At 33.4% G+C, this 26,469-nt stretch overlaps 1 protein-coding gene and 1 pseudogene across 2 annotated transcripts; one reads left to right on the plus strand and one right to left on the minus strand.

Annotated features, from left to right (window-relative positions):
- The first annotated feature begins 1,506 nt into the window (after positions 1-1,506).
- On the plus strand, positions 1,507-16,783 carry LOC128188984 (uncharacterized; annotated as a pseudogene).
- A 219-nt stretch (positions 16,784-17,002) lies between these two features.
- LOC128188685 (transcription factor RFX4-like) lies at positions 17,003-26,173 on the minus strand. Of its 2 annotated transcripts, none has more exons than XM_052859891.1 (20): positions 25,956-26,173; positions 24,139-24,225; positions 23,966-24,026; positions 23,560-23,683; positions 23,085-23,146; positions 22,913-22,990; positions 22,790-22,823; positions 22,366-22,464; positions 21,885-21,962; positions 21,553-21,716; positions 21,116-21,216; positions 20,603-20,806; positions 20,289-20,383; positions 19,847-19,964; positions 19,510-19,626; positions 18,920-19,057; positions 18,694-18,796; positions 18,270-18,339; positions 17,737-17,879; positions 17,003-17,469 (listed from the first exon to the last, which is right to left on the minus strand). In XM_052859891.1, the coding sequence occupies exons 1-20, from the start codon at positions 26,071-26,073 to the stop codon at positions 17,286-17,288; spliced, it is 2,178 nt and encodes a 725-aa protein (XP_052715851.1). In that variant the 5' UTR covers positions 26,074-26,173; the 3' UTR covers positions 17,003-17,285. The 2 variants fall into 2 exon arrangements, with proteins under 2 accessions (XP_052715851.1, XP_052715850.1); XM_052859890.1 differs by having other exon boundaries at positions 24,139-24,273; positions 25,956-26,172.
- Between the last annotated feature and the right edge of the window lie 296 nt (positions 26,174-26,469).

The raw sequence follows: 26,469 nt of genomic DNA on the forward strand, positions 1-26,469 counted from the left end.
TTTCATCAGGTTTCTGAGAATTTTTTTTGTATTTTTCCTATACAATGTCCTCAGAGATACTTTCTTTAGAGAGGAATTACCATGCCATCAGAGAGGGGGTTTTTTGGTGACAAATACCTAATAAAATATATTTTGCTTTGGCAAATTATACATTCTAATCTAATTACACTGGCGTCGGAAGCAAATTGAAAGTGGGGGGGGGCTAAACTAATCCTCAGAAATGTTGAGAAAAAAGTAATTCCCAAAATCATGGAAATCCTAATCCGTGGGGGGGGGGGGGGTATACCTATACTTACAAGCGAAAAAAAAAACTTACTTACCCAAAAAAATTTTTCTTCCAAAATCATGAAATTCCTAATCTGTGGGGGGGGGGGGGGGGGGGGGGGGGGGGGGGGGGGGGGGGGCTAGTATGCTTCTGAATCCAACTTCTCTATCTTTCAAGGTAAATTTAGGAACAAAAATCTTTCCTGCGAAAAAAAGTGGGGGGGCTGAACCCTCTATCATGCTATGTTTCTAACGGTTAGGTATAACTTTGCAAAAACAGGGGGGGGGGCTAAGCCCCCCTAGCCCCCTCGGTTCCGACGCCTATGAATTAACAAAGATTAAAAAGTTCATACGTGAAAGGGAGATATTTTGAGGGTAACGCTAGATTAATACCGTTCGAGTTATCGGACTTTGTAAACTCTAATGCATTCAATGACTTTGCTTTTTACCCAATGGACAAATGATACGGATATTATTTCACAGTTAACGCTGTCTAAGTAAAATAGCAGGCTAATTGTCAGAAATTTTTTATTTTTTAGTCAGAAAAAAATACACAGATTAATAGAATGTGTTAAATATAGAAACTATATACAAATATTTGACTTGATAAAGCCATTCTCATTTTCATTGATATTTTTATCTATTAGTATTCATCTATCAGTCAATTAGTACAGTTCAATTGACTGTTTTAAATTGCACTGCCAGTGTATATTTGTTAAATCAATGATATATCTTCACATAGAATTTGACGTTCGATTTTCTCGAAATCTACAATTCAGTGCGTCAAATGTTAAAGGTTCCCGAATCTGCAGAACTAAATTGAAGGCGATCACTTTTCCTTTAAAAAAGCTTTAATCATCTAGTATTGATTGAAAACCTTACATATAATTTAAGACCCAGTGTGAAAGCCAATTCAAGCTCAACGGTCGCTTTTGAGAGGAAGCCGGGTATGTTTTCATTAGGATGGCAAAAATCGAAGGCAAAAAAATCGCGTCCGATTTTCACTACTTGAAATGTAGATCAGTTCTCAAATTGAATATCAAAACACAATCATGTGTACAATAAGTCTATACACACAAGTGAAGAATATCCCATACAAACTGACAAACCACCATGAAACGATATTGCATCTTTACAAAAGTCTACGACATTGTTGCGAATACATGTGTGGAAAGCCTAGCTTTGCCCGTGCGTTGATTTCAATGAAAATTTGTCCGATTCAAAGATTGAAACGAAATCAAAGCCAATAGAAAGCTATGAATGCCCATGCATTGTATCAATATCACGTTTAAAAACCAGCTATAGATATATGGCTAAATACCATTCTGTGCCTCTACGTGCAAGTGACTGGTATGAAAACATGGATCATGGTTTCTATTGAAAAACTATTAATGATTATATCAGGAATAACGACAGGTTTACAGCGCTGCCAAGAGATATTTTCTTTCGAATTTTTATTTCGATGTTAGCGTGTCTTGGCTTTTTCTTAAAGTAAAGGAAAAAATTAATCGCGATTTTTTTAATTAAAGAGACAACTAAAAAATAGCTTTGTGGACTCATATTGAAGACTGTGATGAAAATGAATTACTGGGACTCATTTTGGGGGCGTATACTTCATTTGCTTTGGAAGTTTATTATCAACCACAGGTAACTTTTTCAAAACTTTTGCTTAAAATTTTATTTTCAATTACAATATACACAAGCAAATCCTCATTCAAATATCGGATGAAATAGACAAAAATATTATGTAAAAAACGCATTGTATATTATAGTTATTGTAAAAGATTTTTTGTACTTCTTCCCATAAAAATAGTCATGAAGCAACATTCACAACTTTTAAAAGTTTGTGTACACTACAGAGTATACAATCAAATCAAATCAGGTTTGCATGAATTGATATGAGAGTACAGGAACATTTTGTCCGTAAACTAGAAAGCAGAATAAAACTTGTTGAAAATTTAAAAGAAAAAAAAAGTTCCAAGCAATGAATTCTTGTATAATGTCGTTTATAATTTCATGACCTGAAATTAACGTTAATTAAAGGACATGTACATTGATTTCCAAATGCTTCCCCCTCCTTTCTACTAATATATTAGTGATTTTGTAAAGCGCTTCGTCGTTTGGACTTATAGTGTATGTAAAATGTTTGTTGGAGGAAAGAGGGGGTATGAATATATAATTTTCTTGTAAATGAAATCAAACAAATAAAAGTCTATTAGGATTTCGCCATAAATAAAATGTGTTCAGCGCTTATTGAAGATCGATACAAAGTGATTGAAATGCATTGAGAATATTGAAAAGCACATCGACGATATTCATTTCTTTAAATTCTTTTATTCCATAAACCTTCCAACCATTTCAAATTAAATCCCTTTTGTAATGCATTAGCAGGGCAGCGTTTTTGCTTGACACTGACAGGCAAATTACAAAATCCGTTAAACCACATATTGATATTCGGAGTTGATTCTGCATCGTATGGTTTTTGTTTACTGTGCGTTGAATTCTCTTTAATTATTTGCAAAGTTGCACAAGATCTTCTCGGGCTAAAATCCATAATCTCTATGATAATTTTTACTTTTCCTTTATCATTAACCCGTTTTCGTATTGCAGTCATCGCTAAGTATAGAACTACAAAGAAGTTTACAGTAAAGTACCATTGCTATCATAGAGACAAATGCTGATTTCTCTGCATGTTCTATGAAAAAATGATAGTTGAAGAATTGCTCATTGTATTGATATAAGATTTGAGTGGGACAAGGACAACACAGGCACGTAGCCTCCGCACCCCCCCCCCCCCCCCCCCCGCACATATTTTTTTAGCAGCAAACATTTTTCTTAAATTGACTATATAAAAAAGTGAACTACATTGGAGTTGCCCCCCCCCCCCCCAAATTTTTGGTGAGCATAGTAACAGCTGAAGTGAAAAGAAGGAAATGAACAGTAAAAATGTGAAATTGAAACGTTATACATAGAGGTAAAGTACGCTCTTCCCCGCCCCGCCCCCATCTGTCTCACACGGATTAAGATTAAGAGTCTCCCCCCCCCCCCCCCAACACACACACTTTCAAAAACGATGCTACGTGCCTACAATAATTGGACTGATCAAATTAGTTTAAGGGATTTATACATGAAATATATCAAGTATGCATGGTAACAGTTAACTTTTAACAATATCAACTATTAGAAATGCATGGTGCACTTAAACCATGCGTTTCTTTCTTTTGGAGGATCGTTTCTGGATATTCTCTATTAAAGAAATGAAAAGTAAGCAAAGAAGGAATTTGATAATTGAAAGGATAAAATCTAGAGACTCAATCATAAACAAATTTTAAAAGCCCATTGAAAAAGATGCATAGTCAACCTTGTAGTTTGGATATTTGGGTAATCATGGTACATTAGAAAAGCTCATTTTATAAATCTGCACGCGGAAGAAATTGAAAAAATGAACCTGTATAGTTCCCGTAAAGTAAATGCCATGAAAGTTCATAACAACTTTAGAACGAGGATGAAAATTAAATTGATCGCGCATTTTCGTATGGCGACATTTTACCGTTACTAGAATTAAATCCCAAAAACCTCAACATCTAGAGTACACGGGTGGTCATGATGTAATACTGATTATATCATTTGTTAAGAAAACTATCTCTGTATAACTTTTTTTTACTTTAAGGCCTGTAATATTCGTTCTTTACTCTTGAAATGTTTAGACCGATAGACCGATTCCACTTTTGAAGGTGTTTTGCGAGTAAAATCCTCGCAACGAAGTGTAAACTTACTGAGTCTAATATCCCATTTCTTTACTTCTAATATTTCCTTTCATATAATGCAGCACAAATATCATTATACAGATCTTAAAACTCCAGATAAAAATTGGACTAATTTCATAATGCATGATTTCGCAAAAGAGAAATTCGTTTTTCATTATTCATTGTGAGCATTGAACTTCTTGTCAGAGAGACATATCTCGACAAAAGACCTTTAAGTGACTTTCACGTCAAACTCTCTTCAAACGGATATCAACGTTAATCACTTGGTGTATTGGAATCACGCCTTTGTATTCACACCCACCAAGTATGATTCCCTCAATTTCGGACGAAAATTGATTGTAATTCTTGGCTCTGTTGAAGCCGACAGGACTGAAATCTACACGCCCCGTCTATTGATTGGTTGGAACTTCAGCATCCTAGAACAAATCACGGACTGCACGAAATAATCATGATGATGTTAAACTCAAATTCAGAAAGACGACGATTTAGCTGGTTTTTTTTAGTACGTTAACAATAATTTAGTTAACTTTTTATGATCAATTTATTAATTTGTTAAAAGAAAAATGTAAATATAAACAATAAAATGCTTCTTTGATGATTCATGCGGGTATGAAGGTAGCTATCATTAGCGGGTAACAATTTTTTCTGCAATGTCGCTACATTCATACACCGCATGAATCGCCAAGAAAAGCATTTTATTGTTTAAATAAACCTGCTTGAAAAGGTCAGAATAAATGAATTTTTGCCAATGTCTTAAAGTTTCCCAATGGTTTCCTAAAAAACCGAGTCCTCTCTGTCTTAAAAGAGTTGTTTTATAGGAGATGAAATAATATACATCGCAGTCAGCAATACTCAGATACCTGAACATTGCATGGATAAAATTCTCAAATTTTTAAACGGGTTTCGTATTTCTGCAATACGTTAAAAATATTTGAACAAATTACAATTAGAATTATCACAAACACTAAACTTATATACGTGTTCATTGTATGGCCATGTTTCCAACAATTTAGGGAAACGTAAAACTTTAAATTCTCTTATAATTTTTAAAAACGAATTATGATAATGGTTTACATATTGGCGAAAAAGAAGGGTGGGAATGGTTGTCGTTATGGCGTAGTAATTAATATAATACACGTAAATTGTTAGGATTACAGTGTAAATGAAATATTTGGCCCGTTCTAGCGCCATTATAGTATAGGTAAGTCTCCCGGGTGAATAGCGCTATACAATGTATTTGCGTAGATAGGAATATAAAACCATGTGTATTTTAATTCATTTTAAAGAATTCTTTTATAAACAAATAAACAAAAACCCAGTCATCATCGGACAAAGCATTTTAAAGAAATAAACTGAATTGAACCAAAAAAACCTCCGACCCCTAAAAAACACATGAATGCTTTATGGAGAGATCAAAGGATTGTTATGGTAAACTAAATATTATTGGTGCATTCACGTGTACTATTTTATTATTTAAATAATTGAACGATGATTTAGTGTAATTCAACAATAATTATTGAATGAATTAATAGTACGGTTGTGTATTCAAGTGAGGAGCGAACTTTAGAATGAATTGGAAAACACGGAATGAGTAAGGAGTCGTCCATTTTTAGCTCAGATGTTTTTGCGCACAAAATTTATTCATTTTTTGTAAATACTTTTTATTTTAGTCATATATCGGTACTACACAATAAGGTTTAGACACAAGTGTCAACAACTTTTAACGCTATCACCCTGTTCTCTTTTGACATGTTTGATATACGGTTTAAATTAAATTGGAAAATATTTTCCTCTAAGCTGATATAAAAATATTTTAATTTACCACCTGGAAAGGAAAAGAGATGCAGAGGTAGCTTACAATTACACATGTTTTTATGAAAAGAAACAAATTAACTGCATTTTTTAAATTCATTTAATATGACTGCATGCCGGGTTTTTTTTTTTGGGGGGGGGGGGGGGGGGGCTATTTGAAGGCTGGGGCTATGATAAATAAAACACAGTCACTAACTGAGCTTGCAAATTTCCACTATTTCATAATTTTAAATTACAGCAAGCTTTGTCACGATTCGCTATTCAATATTAGGACAAAGAACGCCTGTCATTGTTTGAACGTTGTGCATCGTCTGAACTTCTATGATTGCAATAGGTAAACATTAAGAAAATTACGACATGATTTTTTTTCTTTGGAGATTTTCTGAAACTGTTTAAACAAACGGTCAGACTATAAAGATTCACATTAAAATGACTGCTTCCTGTTGCGATGACAAGATGCCGTCCAAACTGTTTGAAACTGTTGTAAAATATGGCTAGCGACGGGACAATGCATAGCTTAAAATGATACCTACCCGATACTTAGTAAATTGTTTAACAATCGTCTTATAAATCAAACTTTCAAAACATGACGATTTAAAATGTCTTTCCATTACCTATTGAAGATTTGTTGAGCAGGTTTTGATCAAAATTAAATTAGACAACTGAATATATATTCAATAGGAGGGGCTTTGTTTTAGAATATCGTAAATTCAAAACACTACAGTACAGAATTGGGCTGAACTTTTGTTTAAAAGGAAACAGTTTAAACATTGCAGGAACGAGTGGAATTTGTTTGTCATGACATTATAATCAAAGTGCAGTATACGTCGCGATTTAAGACACGGGCTTTAGAAGTTTTCTGCTTCTCAGAAAATCAAAACTACCATCACAAAAAAATCCCATTGAAGAATATTTCATTGAATGCTTAGATGTTAAATGTAGTCGATTTATTTAGAGAGAGCACATTGTTAAACATGCTCTATTATATTCTAATTTTTTCTCATATACAAGGACTGTAACTAGCAACCCCTTCCACCTTCAAACTGAATTGTTTTCAAACATCAATGGATTGTTATAAGTTATTATTGTGACTACAAAACAATTTATATCAAGTCGACCTTCGCACATGGATATTTTATTCATAATCATTGTAGATGAATATTGATTTTGTTTACTCTATTTAAATACTTTTCAATAATAAATAACATTTTTTTTGTCATTTTGCAAAAAAAAAAAAAATTAAAAAAAATTAAAAGCCCATCCATCCCCAAAAAATCACAAATTCTTGGAAATTGTTTATATCTTGTTCAAATCATATTAGGTATTAAACGGTCTCGTATTACAGCATTAAAGATATAATATGCAATTCTTCATAATCTTTGGAAAAAAAATAAAACATTAAAAAAGTTATAAAACATTAAATATTTTTATGAATAATAACATTTTTTATAGAAAAAAAAAGATTTCAGAAAATGCTACATACCGGTATCTTTTATACAATAGAGTTATTATTTATGCGTTTTATGGAACAGGGAATAAAAATGAAGGCCAATTATTTTAAAGAAATCTTAAAGATTTGAAAAAAAAAAAATGAATTTCTTGTCATATTTTGATTTAAATTCAGAAAAATATCATTGATTGTATGCTTATAGAAAGTGAAAAAAAAATTGAACGCTTAAAAAACATGGTATGTATGTTTCGACCCAGAAGATTTTTTATCTGTCCAACATTTCAGAATGTACGTGCAATTACCCGACGGACCTCCAAAACGGGGTATGGGACGACAGTCAGAAAGGCTCGATCACATACACAACCACCACGATGACCGGATACACTTACTCCTCCTACAGCTCCGGAAGTTCCATATGGGATTGTCATCTCATCGAGGGAGACTTTGTGGTTTCAAAGTACATAATCATGTTTTTTATAAACCACAGAATAAATCTTTTGGGTTTTTTAGCTCACCTGAGTTGAAATGTCAAGTAAGCTTTTTTATCACATTTTTCCAGTGTCCGTCTGTCTGTCTGTCCGTCCGTCTGTAATCTTTGTACATTTTAAATTTCTTCTTAAGAACCACTAAGCAAATTTTTGCCAAACTTGGCACACAGCATCCTTGGCTTAAGGAAAGAGTCAAGGTTGTTTAAATGAAAAGGTAAAGGTAGGGGTTTATAGTCTTGTCTGCAAAGTAAATTGCCCCGCACGAGTCTTACATATTACCCCCTGGCGAGACCCGTACAATCCGTAGCATTATCAACTCCCTGGGGAGCATACAAGCAGAGCTCACAAATCACGGCGCTAATGCTTTACATTCACATAACCAGCTCGTCTCAAGTGCCAGGTACCCATTTTAACCCGATGGGTGGAGAAAGTGCACTACTAGAGTAAAGTGACTTGCCCAAGGTTACAAAGTTACCGCGATAGCGACGGAATAAGACTCGAACCCGGGGCTACCGCATCCAAATCGGTCGTCGTTATCAAATGCGCCAACAAAGAGCACTCTCATAAACGCTTCCGTAATAAAGAGTTAAGACTCAAGTGTAGTGTACGCTTTTGTACCACTAGAGACTATACTCCTAACCAAAGTTATCTCGTTTATCTCGAATTAATTTTCTTTTGGTAACGAGAAAGCTATTTCGTTATATAGAGAAAATAATCTCGTTATATCAGTGAATGTCACGTTATATCAAGAGTAATTTTAAACTGAGCATAATAGGCTTTCGTAGTAGCCACAGACCTACAGCTAGGAGGACCCTAAAATTGTCTTCTCAAAAACTAAAACAACAGAATGGCTTGAAGTTAAACAAAAGAATATGAGAAGTATTGAAAAGATGCACTCTTCTAAATTGTCCAGATATTTCATTGATATAATTAAGCTGAGTTAATCAGAGTTATGCCTTGTTGCTCAGGTGAGCGATGCGGCCCCTGGACCATCTTGTTAAATGATACTAGTGCCACAATGGTAAATCACTATAATCAATGAAAATGGTGTAAAATATTAAACGTATAAAAGTTTGATGACGATGACCATCCTCATTCTTTAATTGAAAAATATATCTTTGTTTATTTTAATAAAACCATTTTAACAAGAGCTTGGACTTTGGGTAGTTGTGTCAAACAGCAATGTGTCGTAGGCGTGTCTATTTCATTGCTGTTAACTTAGCTATGGCTTTTTTAAATCAACAAGATTTTTCTGGCTTTTGAGCTAAATCTACACAATCTTTGTATATTTCACTTGAAACCAGCGTCATTTTGACCTTGTTTTGATGCAAGAAAAAGATAGTTACATCCCACCGGAAGCGCAAGGTCTTGTCAAAATGGTTCTATATTTAAGGTCAGTATAGACGACGTGTTTTGTCATTCTAGGCAGGACTAATTGTAAATTATAATTAATTTATCAATTATGACGGGTACTCACCATTTTCAGTACTCAGAATATTTTAAACTGGAGCTATATGCGATTGCTCAATTACAGACGTGTTAGATGATCTGCAATCAAATTTGTTATCTAATCATTTTAACTGTCAACCGAATTTATTTCGGTTAAAAGTTACATGGAAATTTTCTGACTTTTAACCCCCCCCCCCCACCCCAAACAGGGATCAGGATCAAACTATTCATCATGAACATTTTATTTATCAACTTGGGGTTATATAAGTTGTATACTAGGATCATGAATTGTTCTATTATTTCAATTTCAGAGCACAAGGCACGATAGATCTATTTGGAAGCCCATTTGATGCTTATATCTGTCAAAAACTTACCAAGATCACCAGCTACTCCTACTATTACTACCTTGAATCCGGTAATTCTCAAAATACAATGTAACAAATTCTCGAAACAAATGCACAATCTCTCCATATTACTGGTATGATATAAAGGTCTTAAACAAAAAGGTTGTGTTGAATTTCAGATGTTCAAGCCAATGCAGGTAACGATAGGCTGAATGTTTTTAGCACTGGGACGACCGTTTCCGTAAGTCAAGCATGTTCAAAAACGACAGCTATACCCACAGAGGAGTTTCACGTCCTTGTGAAAACTGGCAAGTTGTACTGTCTCTGAGAGAGAGAGAGAGAGAGAGAGAGAGAGAGAGAGAGAGAGAGAGAGAGAGAGCGAGCGAGCGAGAGCTTTTTTTTTTACGTCATTTGATTAAAAAAAATATCTGATCTGCTTTTTTACAAACCTTTTCATTTTATGTATTGATAGAGAAATCTTAATTAACTATTATCATTCCTGTTTTTCAGCGAACATCGCTGATGTTAAACAGTGGTTTCCAACGCCGTTGCTAGGCACCTTTGAGTACACAAAGGTCACAGATGCCGGAGTGTCCTCGTGTGGCACGGGATCGGTTTGGGACGTCTGCACAAATCGCACTACGATGACCTTAAACATGACACAGTGTTCTTCTGTTGTGGCCTACTCGCGTAAGGTTAAACAAGAACCATTTTAACAAGAGCTTGGACTTTAGGTAGTTGTGTCAAACGACAATATGACGTAGCCAGTATATTTCATTCCTGACCATTCAGCCATGGCTCTTTGAAATCAACAAGATTTGTCTTGTTTTTGAGCTAACACTACGCAATCGGTGTATATTTCGCTTGAACCCAGCGTCATTTTTAAGTTGTTTTGACGCAAGAAATAATTAGTTTCGTCCTACTGAAAGTCCAAGGTCTTGTTTAAATTGTTCTAAAGGAATTTCAATTCATTTTCAAATCATCTATTTTGACTTTTTCATCAAAATTTATATCAAGAAGCGCTAGACAAATACCAGTTTTACTAAATTACCAAAATTACGTCTTAAATTATGTTCTTTACCAAAATTTGAATCAAGCAAGCGGTTATATTCACCGTATGATTTCTGAATATTTCAGAGGGAGAAGTTTACGCTGTGACAAACATCGTCAGTGGGTCTACGTATTTTGTTGTCGTTGTCAATCCGGGTACCCCTGATGGATCTACTTACTTCCGTTTTAGTTGCCTTGTGAGCATGATTTTAAACATTAAAAAATGTCGCAATAAACAGTTGTATCACTGGCACTGCACAAAACAATGATGGCATGCAAAATTATTTAAAATTCAATGATTCTGTTTTACCCAGGCTGTTTCACAATCAGGATCCACCGTCACAGTGGTAGAAAAAAGCGGAAGTTGTGGGCCCGGACAGAACACGACTCTAGCTGGAACTGGGGGCTCTAAATACACCATGACACCATACAGTGAGCAAAAAATAAACCCAAAACATCAATATAATTTCGAAAACATGAAAAATACAGTGGATTGATATATTTGATATTCAAAAATTCTTTAATTTTTCAATAAACCTCAGTCTTAATTGTATGATAAATATGAAGTGTATAATTATGAGTTGTCCAAAATAAAATAAAAATCCCCCGTTTTATACAGCGAACTTTGCAATATAACATGACCTTATGAATAAATAAGTTTTATTGATAATGAACGTAATAGCCAAATACATGACCAAAAAAAATGAAAACGTAAAAATTCGGCAGTATTGTACTTTTAATCAGGATATTGTGAAAATGAATTGGATCGAACAGAATGAGTCAGTCTACAATAATTACTCGGTATTTCATTTAATCTCAAATATCTATTTGATTAATTGATGGTAATACAACCCATACTCTTTAGTGTCTGCAATAAGCACAATGGTTATCCTATAATAAACACGAAATCGACAAAAGACATAGTTACGATCAGTAACCTGTTTCTCCCTTCATTTTCATCACAGATGCATATGACAACAGACTGATATAATTCCTATTTTTGAACATTTCAAATGCAAGACAGTTATATAATACTGGTATTCTAAACAACAGTCGACACAAGATAATAACAATTTAACATTCTAAAAACATAATTCCAAACAAGAAAGTTGCAAATTTCTAAACTGTCTCACTTTCTGTTCTTTATTTTTTTTTTTTTTTTGAAACCACGGTTTATGGTTACACCTCAAAATTGAACTGCGACATATCGGTAATCGCCATGACAGATTTTAAAATTGACAGTGACATAGCATGACACTGTAAGTAATTTAATCATGCAGTAACATTGAGATGATATATGGCATTGACGTACTATATAGTATTGTTATACTTTCATGTTAAATACTGAAATCTGATTGGTTAAGACGCAGTTCATAATCTGTTCTATTACCCTCAGCGTTAGCAACACACTTAGCAATGGGTAACATTATATAAATAGTGCCTGTTTGGGAGGGTAACAGTTGAAATTGACACCCCGAGAAAACCATTGTCAACCGACGCGAAGCGGAGGTTGACAATGGTTTTCTCGGGGTGTCAAACTGTTACCCTCCCAAACAGGCACTATTTATATAATGACAAAGACATCACCAGTGATATTGATATCATCAGAGAAATTGACATAAAAGAAAAGTAAACGACATGAAAGAAAATTAAACGACATCAAAATAACCACTGACATGATAGGTGACTTTGACATTATATATAAAGTCATGCAGTGACATTGGCATAAAAAAATTACAAAAGAAGAGCCATTGACAATGCCATAGACAGTCACTGTGACATTGGCAGCAACAAAATTCTAAATGTAAATTTTGAAGTACATGTAGGTCTAAAACATCTTCTCATATTGGTATATGATTTAATCTGAGCATTTGATAAAAACACCGAACATGCTATATTCAATTCAATTCTTATTTTCTGTAAGCTTTACAGCTTATCAGTATAACATAATTATGTATAACTTATATATGACTTCTTGTATGAATACTTTGTAAAATCGTTCAGCTAACGTAGTCTTGTGTTTAATCTTTGATTTCACAGCATAACTTATAGTTTGAAAGACAATGCAACCACTTGAATTAAAACGGACATTTACCAATGTTAATTACGATATTATCACTAAAAAACAATTGTACAACGGTTTTATCATGGTTTATTTTAGAAATTAACTCCTATCAAATGCCGAATGATACCTTGTTACTTTATTCGTTTAATTTTTAGATAATGTATAAAAGTCATTTAAATTATTAATTCAAGCATGATTATCTAATAGAAATAAAATGTCTGTGTTTGATTATCGTAGAGTTTCTTATCTTTTCTTTTTTCCTTTTCATTGTAGTAACGTGCCGTAAGTATAGCTTTTGTACTGTGATAACCATTATTATGGATTTTTTAAACTTAAATTAAAACTTAACTTTTAAACTTAAATTCAATGTTTAATGAAAAAAAATTCCATGCCAAAGCTTGTTCATAATTTTAGGCCTTTAACTTAAATTCTCAACTTCAACATATTTATTTTTTAGCTTTTGAAAAAAAATAATTACAATTGCAATATTATAAAATTTGGCAGCATTTACAACCGATAGTCCTGAGGAGGATTCCAGTAACTTAGTCCTCATTATTGGCATTGTGGTAGCACTGGTAGCATTAGTGCTGCTAATAGCCGCTGTCGTTATTGGCTACATCATATGCAAGAAAAAGAAGAAACAGATTCATGTTTATGATAAACACAAAGAGGAAAACGCTAATGACCGTAAGTTTGCCTAAAACCGTAATAATAATTAATAATGACAGGGACAAATCACAAAACCTCCACAATTACACATCCACATGCCCCAAAAAGGTATTTTACTTTGATCTGTTTAAATGTGTGCATGGTAAAGGTTTTCGTTTGAAGCACTCGTTTTGCAAACATAAATTTTCTATGTAAAAGCGCACATTTTCTTTTCCTCTTTCAATATTGCATCATTGAAGTCAAACTATCATAGTTCTGCCGATTACAAAGATCTAGAACCCTTCCATTCTGGCACATATAACCTTCGTTGACCCTCTGCAACCCCACCCCTTCCATCCCATTTTTATCGTAATCCCCACCCTTTTTATTTTTTTATATTTTTTTTTGGTTCACCCTGGGACCAGGGTTTTGATGATAAGCAATGTACATTACAAGATTGCTGTGTTTTTATTTTTTATTTTTGAAATTCAATCTCAAAGAGTTTTGTTGGAGTACCATTACATCTTTTTAGAAACAGAGCATAAAAGGTAAGAATAATTATTTCCTCCCATTTTCTCTCAAATCAGGAATGGGGTTTTCTTTTGCTAGTCAAGGCAAGGTTGAGTAGTTCGAACAACCACTCACTAATGAATACTTATACCGTACTTATACCAAATTGTTTGTTAAAGAGTGACAAGTGTATATTAAACGACGAGGACTTAATACGTGGTTGAATAATGGCCGTATATACATGTAATCATTTTATAAATCAACGACACATTTATATGGAAACGAATCAAATAAAAAAAATGGAATAATTATTAGTTGGGTCTACCTCTTTATTTCCATGTGAGACTCTTATCAAATAAAACTTTTTAACCGTTTCAAAAGGGGTTATTGAAAACCCCTACAATTTGTAACGGCAGTGACAATGAATGAGGCAACTGTTAGCGTTAGCTTTTTTGCGTCATGTTTGTGAAGAATTTAAAATATAACCACTGTTTCCTCAGAAGCTGTGAACCATTCTTTTGAGCTTGTTTGTAAACCCTCTTTTACTTGCTTGGAGAGAAATGAAGAAATGAAGGAGGTTGTGTTTAGTCGCATAAGCATATACCACATAGAAGGAGATATAGAAATTCATTTGTATCAATTTGTTATCAAATTAAAATCAGGCAGATTTTATTCTGCTCCTCTTAAATGTTTTCTTATCAGCAATTTTGTCAATAGTTTTGGCGAAAGAGAGATATTAATTTTTAAGATTTACCGGAACAATTTTTTTTCTTTTATTCTCCCTCCCTCTCATTTTTTTAAATGTCATAAAGAAGTTTATCAAGCATATAAACATGTCGTTAGTGACGCATATATATCTATTTGACATTTGCATGTCACTTTCGTAAGCTAGTGTACATATATCATGCATAATATGACCCATCTTTGCCATTTGTATAGTGCCAATGTCTCGACCACCGCTCTATAGGTAACTCTACAATTTTGAATTATTGCCATGATTTCTTGGCCTAGTTTTTAAAGAAAAAGATCAAAATATCACAAACATCTTTACAAAATAGAATTTGAATTGCTTAATTTTCTTTAAGAGTGCTTCAATACTGTTGAAGACTCGCGCAGTATATTGCAACGAAAATAAAGTTTTGAAAACCAATTTGAAGCAGTCTAAATAAAATGTTTTAAGAAAATATCATTCACGACATGATGATAGCGATCAAGCACCACTAATGTCAGACTGAAAGAAATTTGTTGTATCATGAAAGGTAAATCTTCACCCGAAATTATAGTGCAATTCTTAAACAAAATAAGTTCAAGTTTTGGCCAAATAAAGGATTCGAATTGGTTTAAGTATGCTATAGTTAACTGTAAGGATGAGCCAGGTATTTGGATCTTTTTTCTTTAATAAGCTTTTCAAGGATTTTTAAAAATTAGAAAATCTTGTGAGCTTCTTTTTATTCTGCAAAGTATGTTGATCTATGGAATGTTAACAGGACAACCCATCCTGCTGCGCTTGCTTAACACCCTCATAAGAGCGTTTGCCTTCAATGTACTATTCAAGACGAGACAAAGACAAATGAATAACACTATATGATTGTATTCATATATGTTTACCAAACATTCAGTTCATACCTTTAATAATTCAAAATTTCGGGTCTTTCTTCTATGTTTATGCACGTAAATTGAAACAAATTTGAAGAGGTCAGTCATGTTAAATAATAAGCATTAAAAGATACATGTTTACCCTTTTTAACGAAATTAGAAATGAACTTAAAATCTGTTCAAACGGTTTGGGATTTGGGATAGTTTTTGAATTGTGCTTTTTATTGTTGGAATATCGGTTAAAAGCAATTTTACCTGATGCTAATCAATTCATGACTTGAGTTCGAATAAGACCTAATTAAAGATGCAAGAATCCATTTTACTTAGATTTTAATCTATACATTAATTTTAATGGCGTAATGCTATGAGTCAACTCGATTATTGAAAAAATGACGAAAGCGCATAGCTTGAAAAATAATTGAAATTCAAATACTTATCCGACAGTATTAATATTTTTTGTTTTTGTTTTGTTTTGCTAACTACTATGCTGTGTTCATTTAAGAGTGTTTATTTTATATAAAGACAATTAATATAATATCTTTTTGATTTCATACTCTACTAACTTTATATATCTGCATAATTATAAACATACGAAGAGTGAACTTTTTATGGCTAGAAAATATTTCTTTCTCTGTCTGTCTGTCTGTCTCTCTCTCTCTGATATCAAAATATTAGAAAATGTTCATATGTTTTGTCTGACCAAAAAATCACCTTTTTTCTTATAATGAATCTAGAGCAATTTTTAACATTAACAGAGGGATTTGGGTTTATTATGCCAATTCTAGCTTCTATTTTCAAACGAAGCCATTAATGAAACTCAATTTGTTTTAGCGGAATACCTTCACAGAGGCTACACAGTAATGCCGCCGCAAACTCCCCTACCGAAACCGGAAGCTAATGGCAACTCGAACGTAGAAATGTCTGCTCAAACATAATATACTCTTTTGTTGATTTTGTTGATGACTTAAGGGATGTCTGGATAAATAAGATTAATCCACAGACATACAATTTGTGATAAATGTATATCTTGTTTTCTACTAAGTCTTTCAAAGATATCTTTGACAACGTTAGCCGGATCGCAAAGCAGCATTAGCATAATGTTGTCTGCACCTGTGGCAATAATGAAATATATTTTTTTTCCATGAACAAAGATTTTTAATCTGTGATATTTTGTTTGTTATATGCAAAGAGTATTATCTTTTGTTACAGATATTTTTATTAAGTATATTTAAAACGTATTTTGAACCATTTATTCTTGAAAGTATGTATGAGTGTTTTTTTTCAATTAATGTATGATATGATCAGAACTTTATTGATATATATGGAAATTTTGTTTTGTGTGTGCCTATATATATATATATATATATATATATATATATATATATATATATATATATATATATATATATATATAATTTCATTACGCATTATATTGTTTCATATTTTATGGTTTTATCTCCTTCATTATTTTTAACCATGTTCTTTCAGAAAATGTTTCATAAGAAAAAGCAATTAGCTTTTCAAAAGCATTTATACCGTAGTGCTAGATCTATTTGGGGGTAACATTAAGTACACAATACGGGTTTATTTACTTTAAAAAAAAACTATGAAAATGTGGGCAATCATATTTAATTGTAAAACTCAAACAATTAATAATCAGCATTTGACTTTTAGAAAATTAGAAGCACTAGTTAAGTATAGATTTATTTCATTTATTAACTAGGTTATTTCAAAATCAGTCACGCACGCATCGCCATCCAGGCGTTTTTAATTTATTTCAATTTTTTTTTACATTTAAAAAAATCTCGCATTTCATCAGTATTAGAGTCATATGACGAGTACTTAACAGTCCTGTAGTTTCTGTTTAGATAGGTAGGGCGGGTGGTAATCGTAACAGTACCCGGTTGTGTAGCCATAGTTTGACACCACTTCCGGGTTAATGGCGACTCTCTCAACAGTCTGGTTGATACTTCCTCGCAAAGGTTGTTGGTTTCTTAAGTAATGGTGAAATGGAAATTCTTCATTTCTGAAAACAATATCAATATCTTTAGAAAACAACGCCTGAAATTTTTTAAAAAGAGTTTTTGTTTAACGTCCCTAAAATATGATCGCATACACTCATTAAAATATTAACAGGGTTTTTATTTAATCTTAGAAGCAATCTCCAAATGTGCCATAGCATTTAAAAATCTAAACATATGCCCTTTTAATTAAACAGGTTTATGCTATATTCAAATCTGAACCAAAAATTAAAGTAAGAGTTAAAAGAACAAGACTATTTTAAGACACTTGCTGTTGAGTGAAGTTGGAGTTGTCTGAAAGACTTGTGCCTTGTAGTTCCATGAAAAACGCGCCCTGTCGAGTCATCTCAGTACTTTGATCTTGATTCAAACAACTGTTATTTGATGTGGTATTGTTCGATTGTGTGGTTGTCGTCTGTGAAATAAAGATGTTTTGATACCTGTATTTCTCTTCTGATATATTTTTTTTGAAAGTAACATGTTCACGATTTTGGTCAAATTTTAATTTTTCATATTTTTTGGTTAAATAAACTGGACTTTGTTTACATAACAAAGAACTGGAAGCCCTGTATCTCGATTATAACTCGACGACTGACACTCAAATTTTGGCTCACATTTTAATTTATAAATGCCTTACTGAAGCATTGAAAACATTGAACACGAAAAAATAAATGTTGACCAAAACCGTGACTATACCCCCTGAAAACAAAGATATTTTAAGAAAATATATTTTGGAATATTTGGAATTAATTTTTAAGTAAACTAAAACCAGCATTGTCACAAAAAGATGCATATTGAAATCAACCTGAGTATTAGCCGTGTGACAGTGTGATCCGTAAGGAAATGTAGATTCGAAAGTAGGACGAACGTGTTTTCTGTGGAGGAAAAAGTAAAACAAATTTTAGCTTATTACTGTAAACATATAACATTTGGCTGATTATTTTTTTTAGCGTTTTTGGAGGGAAGCCGCTTTCGCTGAATTAAGTACATCGCTAAATGCTATGCATATATGCATAAGAGAAGACACATTCAGTGATACCCTAATTCCATTCAAAACTTGTTGAAAAATCCGCCAAGTACTAGTATTATGCTAATTATAATACGTTTACAATAAATGATAAAATTATGATTACAAATGTAGTTTCTTATTTCCATTAACTTTATATGCAATTACATGCATCTATACCATTGTTTTAAATCACAATACTGTCATTGAAAAAGTTACTTACAAAAACGACGAATGTGGATTTAAAACAATTGGATGTGTACATTCGAAATCTTGCGAAGGATCTATAAATCTTGTTCTTGGTGAAATGACTTCTCTCTCAATTCCTTTGAAAAACATTGGAAGTAAAGGCAATATCAAAAGATGATGTTTCAAAGATAACATCATAAATTCGATAGCTGATTTATTGAACATCGCAGAAGAGAAATGTCAACTAAATGAAAAAATACCGATATTCTCCTTGAAAATGTCAACTTTCAGTCCCTCTGAAGTTTTGGTTATTGTATTTGAAGCCGCTTTGGCCTCGGCCGCTATAAAGGCCTCTTTTAGTACACTGTAATCGGGCAAAGGTTCGTCATCTGTGAGGTCTGTAATATATAGTGAAATTTACGTAATAAGTCCATTTTTATTAGTGCATAAAACAAGGCGTAGAACGAAAAGTGTACGACCAAAGACCCTTTACGGAAGAAAGCCCTATTATTTACAGCACATGCTTTGACAAAAAACTTGTCTACATATACATGTACTCTAAAATGAAACGCAAATTCTGAGTATAATCAAATCGTTTATTAAGCTGAACGGGGATAAAACCATGAACTCTGCCACTTATATCTGAAACCCTATACTATTACTATTTACCCGCATATTTGGACAATATACTTTTCTACACTACGTTTTCCAGTGTATATAATGTGCGTAAATGTAGTCAAATCAATTTTGTTTAGTAGCGAGATCCTCTCTGACTTGGTGGGGGGGGGGGGAGCAAAGGCATTGTTATTGATGCATTTGTGAATTATATGGTTGTTTGAATATGTCCGACCCGTGATTTCCCCCTTGATGTGCCTCAGGAAGTCCTTAGACCGCTCCTGGCTGTACAGATTCTCCACCAGGAACAACACGTAATCGTCAAACATCAGGTGAAGCAGGTGGAAGGACCCTGCCAGAAACATTCAATGTAGACACGTCAAAAAATTACCATTTATAAATAGACTGATTAACACACGTCAAAAAATTATGATTTTTAAATTGTACTCAAATAGACTGATTAGCACATAGCAATGGTAACAATTTAAAAAACAGATTCAGAAAGCGCAGTCATAATTTTCATCTTTAAAACTATTTACTGTAGAAAAATTACATTCAATGCCATTTTATACCGAAGCTTGGAGAGCTGTGGAGGGTCATATCACGTATTATCCTGGTACAAAAACAAGACCACATCAACAGAAACTGACGAGCCGTTCTTCGCAAGGAACCCGGTCTGTTCTTTGCAAACTTAAAAATAAAATATGTACATTTATATACATATGTTAAAGCGCCAATAACAAGCGATTTTGATTCTTTACAAAAGCTATTTGTTAGTTCCGATGAGTTTTTATGATAAGATATATTTTAAGACATGATGAATAAAAGTGACTTTGCTTTAAGTGTGAATTCGTTTTAAGTGTGTTAGTTATATGCGCATTACACTGTAGTCAGGTACATGATTTTGCCAGTTTGTCTAATGCACTGACACTGTTGTTTATTGAGACTGTTATATGATTATGTTATTTGGATGTTTTTTTTTGGGGGGGGGTGGTTGGGGTGGGGGCGATGTACCTGGACGACACACCTATCCACCATTCTGTCCAGCCATTCTGTGTAGGACTGTAGTGGAGCCTGGTCGTCTAGGAGTTGTTCAAACTCGTTGCACACTAAGAATTAACAAACAAAAGTCACGTTTAGATCATTTTATACCATATTTTGTAAATAAAAAATTATACTTTCCAATGGGCATAAACACAATTGATTTAATAGGTATGCACAAAGGAATAACAATATTTTATAATTTTATTATTGCATGCAGAGGTGGCGTTATACATACTAAAGTACATATATGTATGAACTATGTAAAAAGGATGGTTGTCTCTTACGATTTACAATAGTTTCCATTACTTTCTCCCTGTATCGCTCCATTGTGTACATCGTCTGCTTGATGATGCCGCTTAGATCCACACTGATCCAGTCCTCCAGCATCTGGGCGGAAATGTCCGGATTGTGGACGACCGACCTCGCCGCCTGACACAGGTGATTCAGGGAAATCTGACGACGGAGAATTTGGGAAAATCGGCGGGCAACTGTCAAAGGAGATACATGTGTATAGTACTTTGTTAAGGGGCCCTTTTGTTCAATTTTAACTAAGTAATGTATCGACAAAACCATGGCAATAAGAATATATGATTCTTTTCTCTTCTTTACTGTGAACAAAATTGATTATTCAAGTCATTTTTCTGTTAGAAGTACTATCATAGTATAGAGAATTAAAGTGCTATTTTAATATGCGGAATAAGGTTGGGGGGGGGGGTGCTTAAATGATGTCGATGGTCACATATTAAAGATAAATCCGATGCAAAATGCGTGTTCTAATAACTTTAAAAATCACTTACGGTCAAACTTTACTTCTCTAATTCCAATTGGTAGAGAATCCAATGCAATCTTCAACCATTCGTCCAGTTGTTGTGAAAAGTTTTTTATTACTTGAATTAAACTGAAAAATGGTTTAAGTGTGAGTGATATCGTCGGTTTCTCTCAGTTTACATTCTAAACGGAACCAAATTTCTATTTTGAATCTTGCTGATTATATACAATATTTAGTCCCTTGACTGTGCAATAAATTGGCAAAAATTACTCAACATATTACAAACACCAACCCCCCCCCCTCTCAAAAATATACGGAATTATCTTGTATCGTGAACGTTGATTGATCTTGTTTCAATGATTCTATTCTCAGCCAGAAAAAGAGTCGCAAAACATTTTAACAATTTGAAGAAACAAATCTACTGCCAACCATCGTAAAATGTAAAATTGATCAGACGTCATTCACCTGTCAGGTAGCGCCTGAAGGACGGACGGCATGAGCACATTAGCAATGGCCTTGTACAGCATTGTGTCGCATACTCCCACCAACAGAACTGTCGTCTGCGAGTCCAGAATCGTCATCATGTGTTCCGGCATCCCCTGCCAGAAGTGTAGCAAGAAACTCTGTACCTGGAAAATTTGTTCACGAATTTGACATGAAAAAATAATTCATCAATTGTTTGAATAATTGTTTTGATCAAAGTCTTTTCTGTTTGTTTTGTTTTGTTTTTTTATTTTACAAAAATGTTTCTGAACGATGAGGGGTGTGTAAAAGAATGGAAATGGTGGCGGATATACCTCATCAAAATTGGCTCTGATGACAGTGTCTAAGATTCTCTGACAGTGTGTTCTGTACATCATCATAAAAGTCAGCACCTACAAATCAAATTTTAGGTTTAACAAATTGTAATAAGAACGACATTTAACCACGTTATAGGAATATCTATATCAAATTATCAAATAATTACAGTATCTTACACGGAGCCGCTATATGGACGTATTTTCAAACAGCCATCATGAATTGGTACATTCTTATAACAATAAAACAACTAACTTGGATTTTTAAAATTTTTTTTTTAACAATTACGAATATAAGTTATGCAGTACTTGATATTATATGGGCGTTGGTGCTTTTCTGTTTGCATGCTTTCAAGTAACTATCTATATATATAAAACCTCATGTATGTGTGAATTCACCATTATATTTCCCAAAATAAGTTTATGCATTCATATCTGCAAACTCTAATAGTCATGCAACAAAAACAATTTTTCGGAATACCTTATCTTCAGGTACATCATCTGGCAGCTTGATATCTTTGATGTCGGGAAAATCCGGTAACAAGGTTCCGAGTTTGGAGCGGGGGGAATATGCAACGATCTGGTCCATGGAGAAAACGATTTACTTTGTTAAAAGACAGGCAAAGATCTTCAGCGGGGTATGTCAATTAAAAGCATTGATTATAAATCATGTTTGTTTTGAAGTAACCAATAGATTTCACCAATTTTGAATCCTAGAGCAACGACACAATATGTCAATCTTCGCTATATGGGTTTTACGAATTTCTAATTCTTTTCAAATTTTTTTTCAGGAATCAAAATTTTAAAGAGTAACTTTGTGTCATTCGTTCACTAGTATATTAAAAAAGTAACAAATGCACCCTAGAATTAGCATACAAAAACTAATTATTGTGACGTTCACCAACCTGTTTCACATTTTCCTTCTTCCCTTCATTTGAACTGGAAAAAAAAAACAGGTATTGGTTTTGATAGCTGAAATTGCAAGTATTTATCATACAGAATCAAGAGATTTAATTGGATCATTTTACCTTGGGGTCCCTTTGGCCGAATACACCGTTTCAAAATATTTCGAAGTTTCTCTTACTCCAATACCGTAATAGTGGTATCTGAAAAGAAAGGAAAAAAGCGTGGTTTCAGGGCTCATTTGGGTTGTTTTCCTCCTTTGGAATTCTATTATTTTGCAACGAGTTATACACTTACTTTGACTGCCCTCTTGTGCCAAGTCGTCGGGTTGTAATTTGAGGAAACTGTTGCCGAATTATCTGCATAAAAAAAGATTATTTGTTGGTTACACAGTATTTGAAGGCTTATAATTGAAAAAAAATGTCTGAAACATACACTTTAACTCTAATTGAATATAATTATTCATTGCAAAGTTTCATTTTATTATTATTTGAAATTTTTCACGTTTCTGGCCGTTTTATTTAAAAAAAAAACCAAACAACAAAATAAATCCCAGAACCACCAATAATATTCTAATATAGGACTATCAGATACTAGAAGTTGATCCGTAATAACATTAACTTCTCAATTTCTCCAAGAACAAATCGTCCCTCCTACTAGTGCTTCCAAGCAGAAATAAATGTAAACGGGTCCAGGAAGCCTTGAAGGAGTTTGATAGAAACTTGAAAGACATATCAGTACGACGGCCCCAGTCCCAGCCCCTGCCTTATACCTTCCCGAAGCTGGCCGCGTTGACGGGCTGTGTGTCGTTGGTCTCGCAGTAGTCCAGGTAATGGCAGTAGAGGGTGCTTCTGGGGATACACACTGCCTCCGCTATCTCGTAATTCTCCTCCAACCTGTAATAAATTAACCCATAAACTCATTCTCTTCAACTTCTTTTTTTAGATTAAACGTTCCAGATTTATTTTTATATTTTCTGAAATTTATGCTTTTATGCGATGGTTCAACATTTCTGAGTTTGTCGGAAACTGAAAGAGTCTCGCTGGGATGTACAAAATCTATTTTACACGCAATTACTTATCAATGTCAGGTGATGTAAAACATCATATCAAGGTATCTATGGTTATATATAACTTAATTTGAAAAGTTTCAATTTTTCTAGCAAAAACAATCCATACCATTTCAAAGTTGCAGGTGTCGAATGTGATTTTGAACAGTTACGAAGACGATGAAAATTGCCTGGAAAAGTAAATGATAAAAAATGTATCCATATCATCGACGTGTCTTAATTCAAGAATTTTTCTGCATTTCAATGGATTAATATTGTTTATTAGTACATCTTTATTTATACCTAAATTTGCTTCTTCGTCACCAAAGCGTTTGGGAGATGGCGAGGTGTTGTCGGGACAAACATTGGATGTGGAGGGTCTGTCATGCTCTGTGAAATGGGAATGAAATCCTACGGGAACTGACGGGATAGTAGCACCTGCATATGATAATGATCATTGTAAAATGTAGAAATGATACTTGCGCTACCAATAACAGACAATGCTTTTATTTTGAAAATAAAAGTGGATTCATTCGATGCATCAGAAATCAAAACTCAAACCCCTTCTCCTCTTGTTCTTAATGAATATTTTTTTTTCTGAAATGTGATGACGTATAGTTAGCACGACTACAATTTAGATGCATTTTTATTTTGAAATTTACACAATCATTACTAACTATTGTGCACATTGATGTATGAACTATAGAAATTTGATTTCTTTATAATTTCATTTTACAGATTGAGAAGTAAGTAATTGCAAAGACATTCACATTTTGTGATGATTTGTCTCTATTTTTTCTCAAGAGCGAATAAATTCGTATTGAACTTTGGGTTTTGTTTTTGTGATTTCCAACATGAAAAAAATGATAATGAAATTTTCGTTTTTCCCTCAAACATGAAAGTTGATGCAAATAGATATTCTATCACTGGGAATAATAAAAATGATAAAAATGATAAAAAATATCTACCGGTACTTTATTAGTAAATACTCTCTCTCTCTCTCTCTCTCTCTCTCTCTCTCTCTCTCTCTCTGCTTAATTCTACAGACGAGAACATTTATACGAATCTAATAAAAATCGCGAGTAAACCTCCTTTATTCATAAGGCAGCATAAAATTTCCTCAAACACGGGGTATTAAAATCGGGTTGGAGCTTTCCTGTATTGTTAAACATACATTCCTCACATCCCCCTTTTGGTAGCTTGGTGACAAGTTTTATTTCATTGGGGCTAATATATGTAACACAAGTACTTATTTTTCAATTTGGAGAAAAAATATTTCGAATTTCATGTTTAGCCTATAAGTGTTCGAACGTGCCCATTAAAGATCTTGCTTCTTTATAAAAAAAATTCCTAAACATTTTGTTTCAAGCATTTTTCTTTTTCTATAAAGTTACATTAGTATTATAGCTAATTTTTGTAAGAGAACGTGAAGTCAAAGTTTCGTCGGTCACTGCTAGTAAGATATCGTGAATAACCAATATTTTGTTTACATTTTAAGTTTTGAAGCATTCAACTGAGTACTATTTTTCATTCTAATGCGGCTCTGAAAATCGTTGGAATTACTTCTCACATAAGAACAATGTTCTCAAATATATTCACTCTATATTATGCAATTTAGTATAAGAACATTAAAAATATTTGTTGGAAACACAAGACAGTTGAAGCTTCTTAAAATAATTCAAAAAAAAAAAAATAAAATAAAATAGGAGATGAATTTTTTTTCGTAAACTTACCTTGAACGATGCATTGGTTAAAATGTACCACGATGTAATATGTACATATATAATGAATCAAAAGTCTGCAAACAAGTTAAAGATGCTCCTCGGTAATAAATAAAATAAAAATATTGCAGAAAAGGAATTTACTATCTATCCTAGAATCAAAAGTTTTAAAAATACCCTTATAAAAAATCCAGAAATAATGATTTTTCGGAAGTGTTGCCTCGCTTAAATATGGACAGGGAGAGGCGAAAAAAATCTCCTAGGAGCTAAGATTTCTACAATGGTGCATAGCAAAACGCATCCAGAGGTATGCAAAGAATACTCCTAGGAAACGGAGAAAATGCGAAATGAACAGAATTGAAATTGATTAGTTCAGAATGAGATTGATGCCACACTTACCAGCTTCTAAGGTGCTCATCTCGGCAAATTGATCCATGGAAGTCCGGAGTCTCGGTGGGTCCGTTTTTGTGAAATCTAATTGAATTTGCGCAGGTGTCGACACAGAAAAATTTGTCATCTATTCAAGCTCCCCTCTTACAAGCCCTGACTGCCTTTTCTTCGGACTTGTTTGTGCTCGTGAGTGCGTCAAAACCGACGGTGAATAAATTTTTAAGGTTGTCGAGCGGAGGAAATAAATATGGGGGGATTAATGTTTTATTGTCAATAGGGGATGCGGTGATTTATCTCCAAATAATCATTTTATTTTCGCATCATTGTATTAATTGCAAGTTAGCAATTCTCATTGGAAGACTTTTTTAATTGAAGAAAATAATAAACCAACATTGACAGCCTTATCAAATCACGTAATAATTTGACTTTTGGCTCTTGTTTTTCCGTTTCTTGTACATAACATATTTTCTCTGTTTTATTCCTTCACTTAATATTAATCACTCGTCTTTAAACACACGCAGTG

The sequence above is a fragment of the Crassostrea angulata genome, chromosome 6 (assembly GCF_025612915.1).
Source record: "Crassostrea angulata isolate pt1a10 chromosome 6, ASM2561291v2, whole genome shotgun sequence".
NCBI classification, from domain to species: domain Eukaryota; kingdom Metazoa; phylum Mollusca; class Bivalvia; order Ostreida; family Ostreidae; genus Magallana; species Magallana angulata.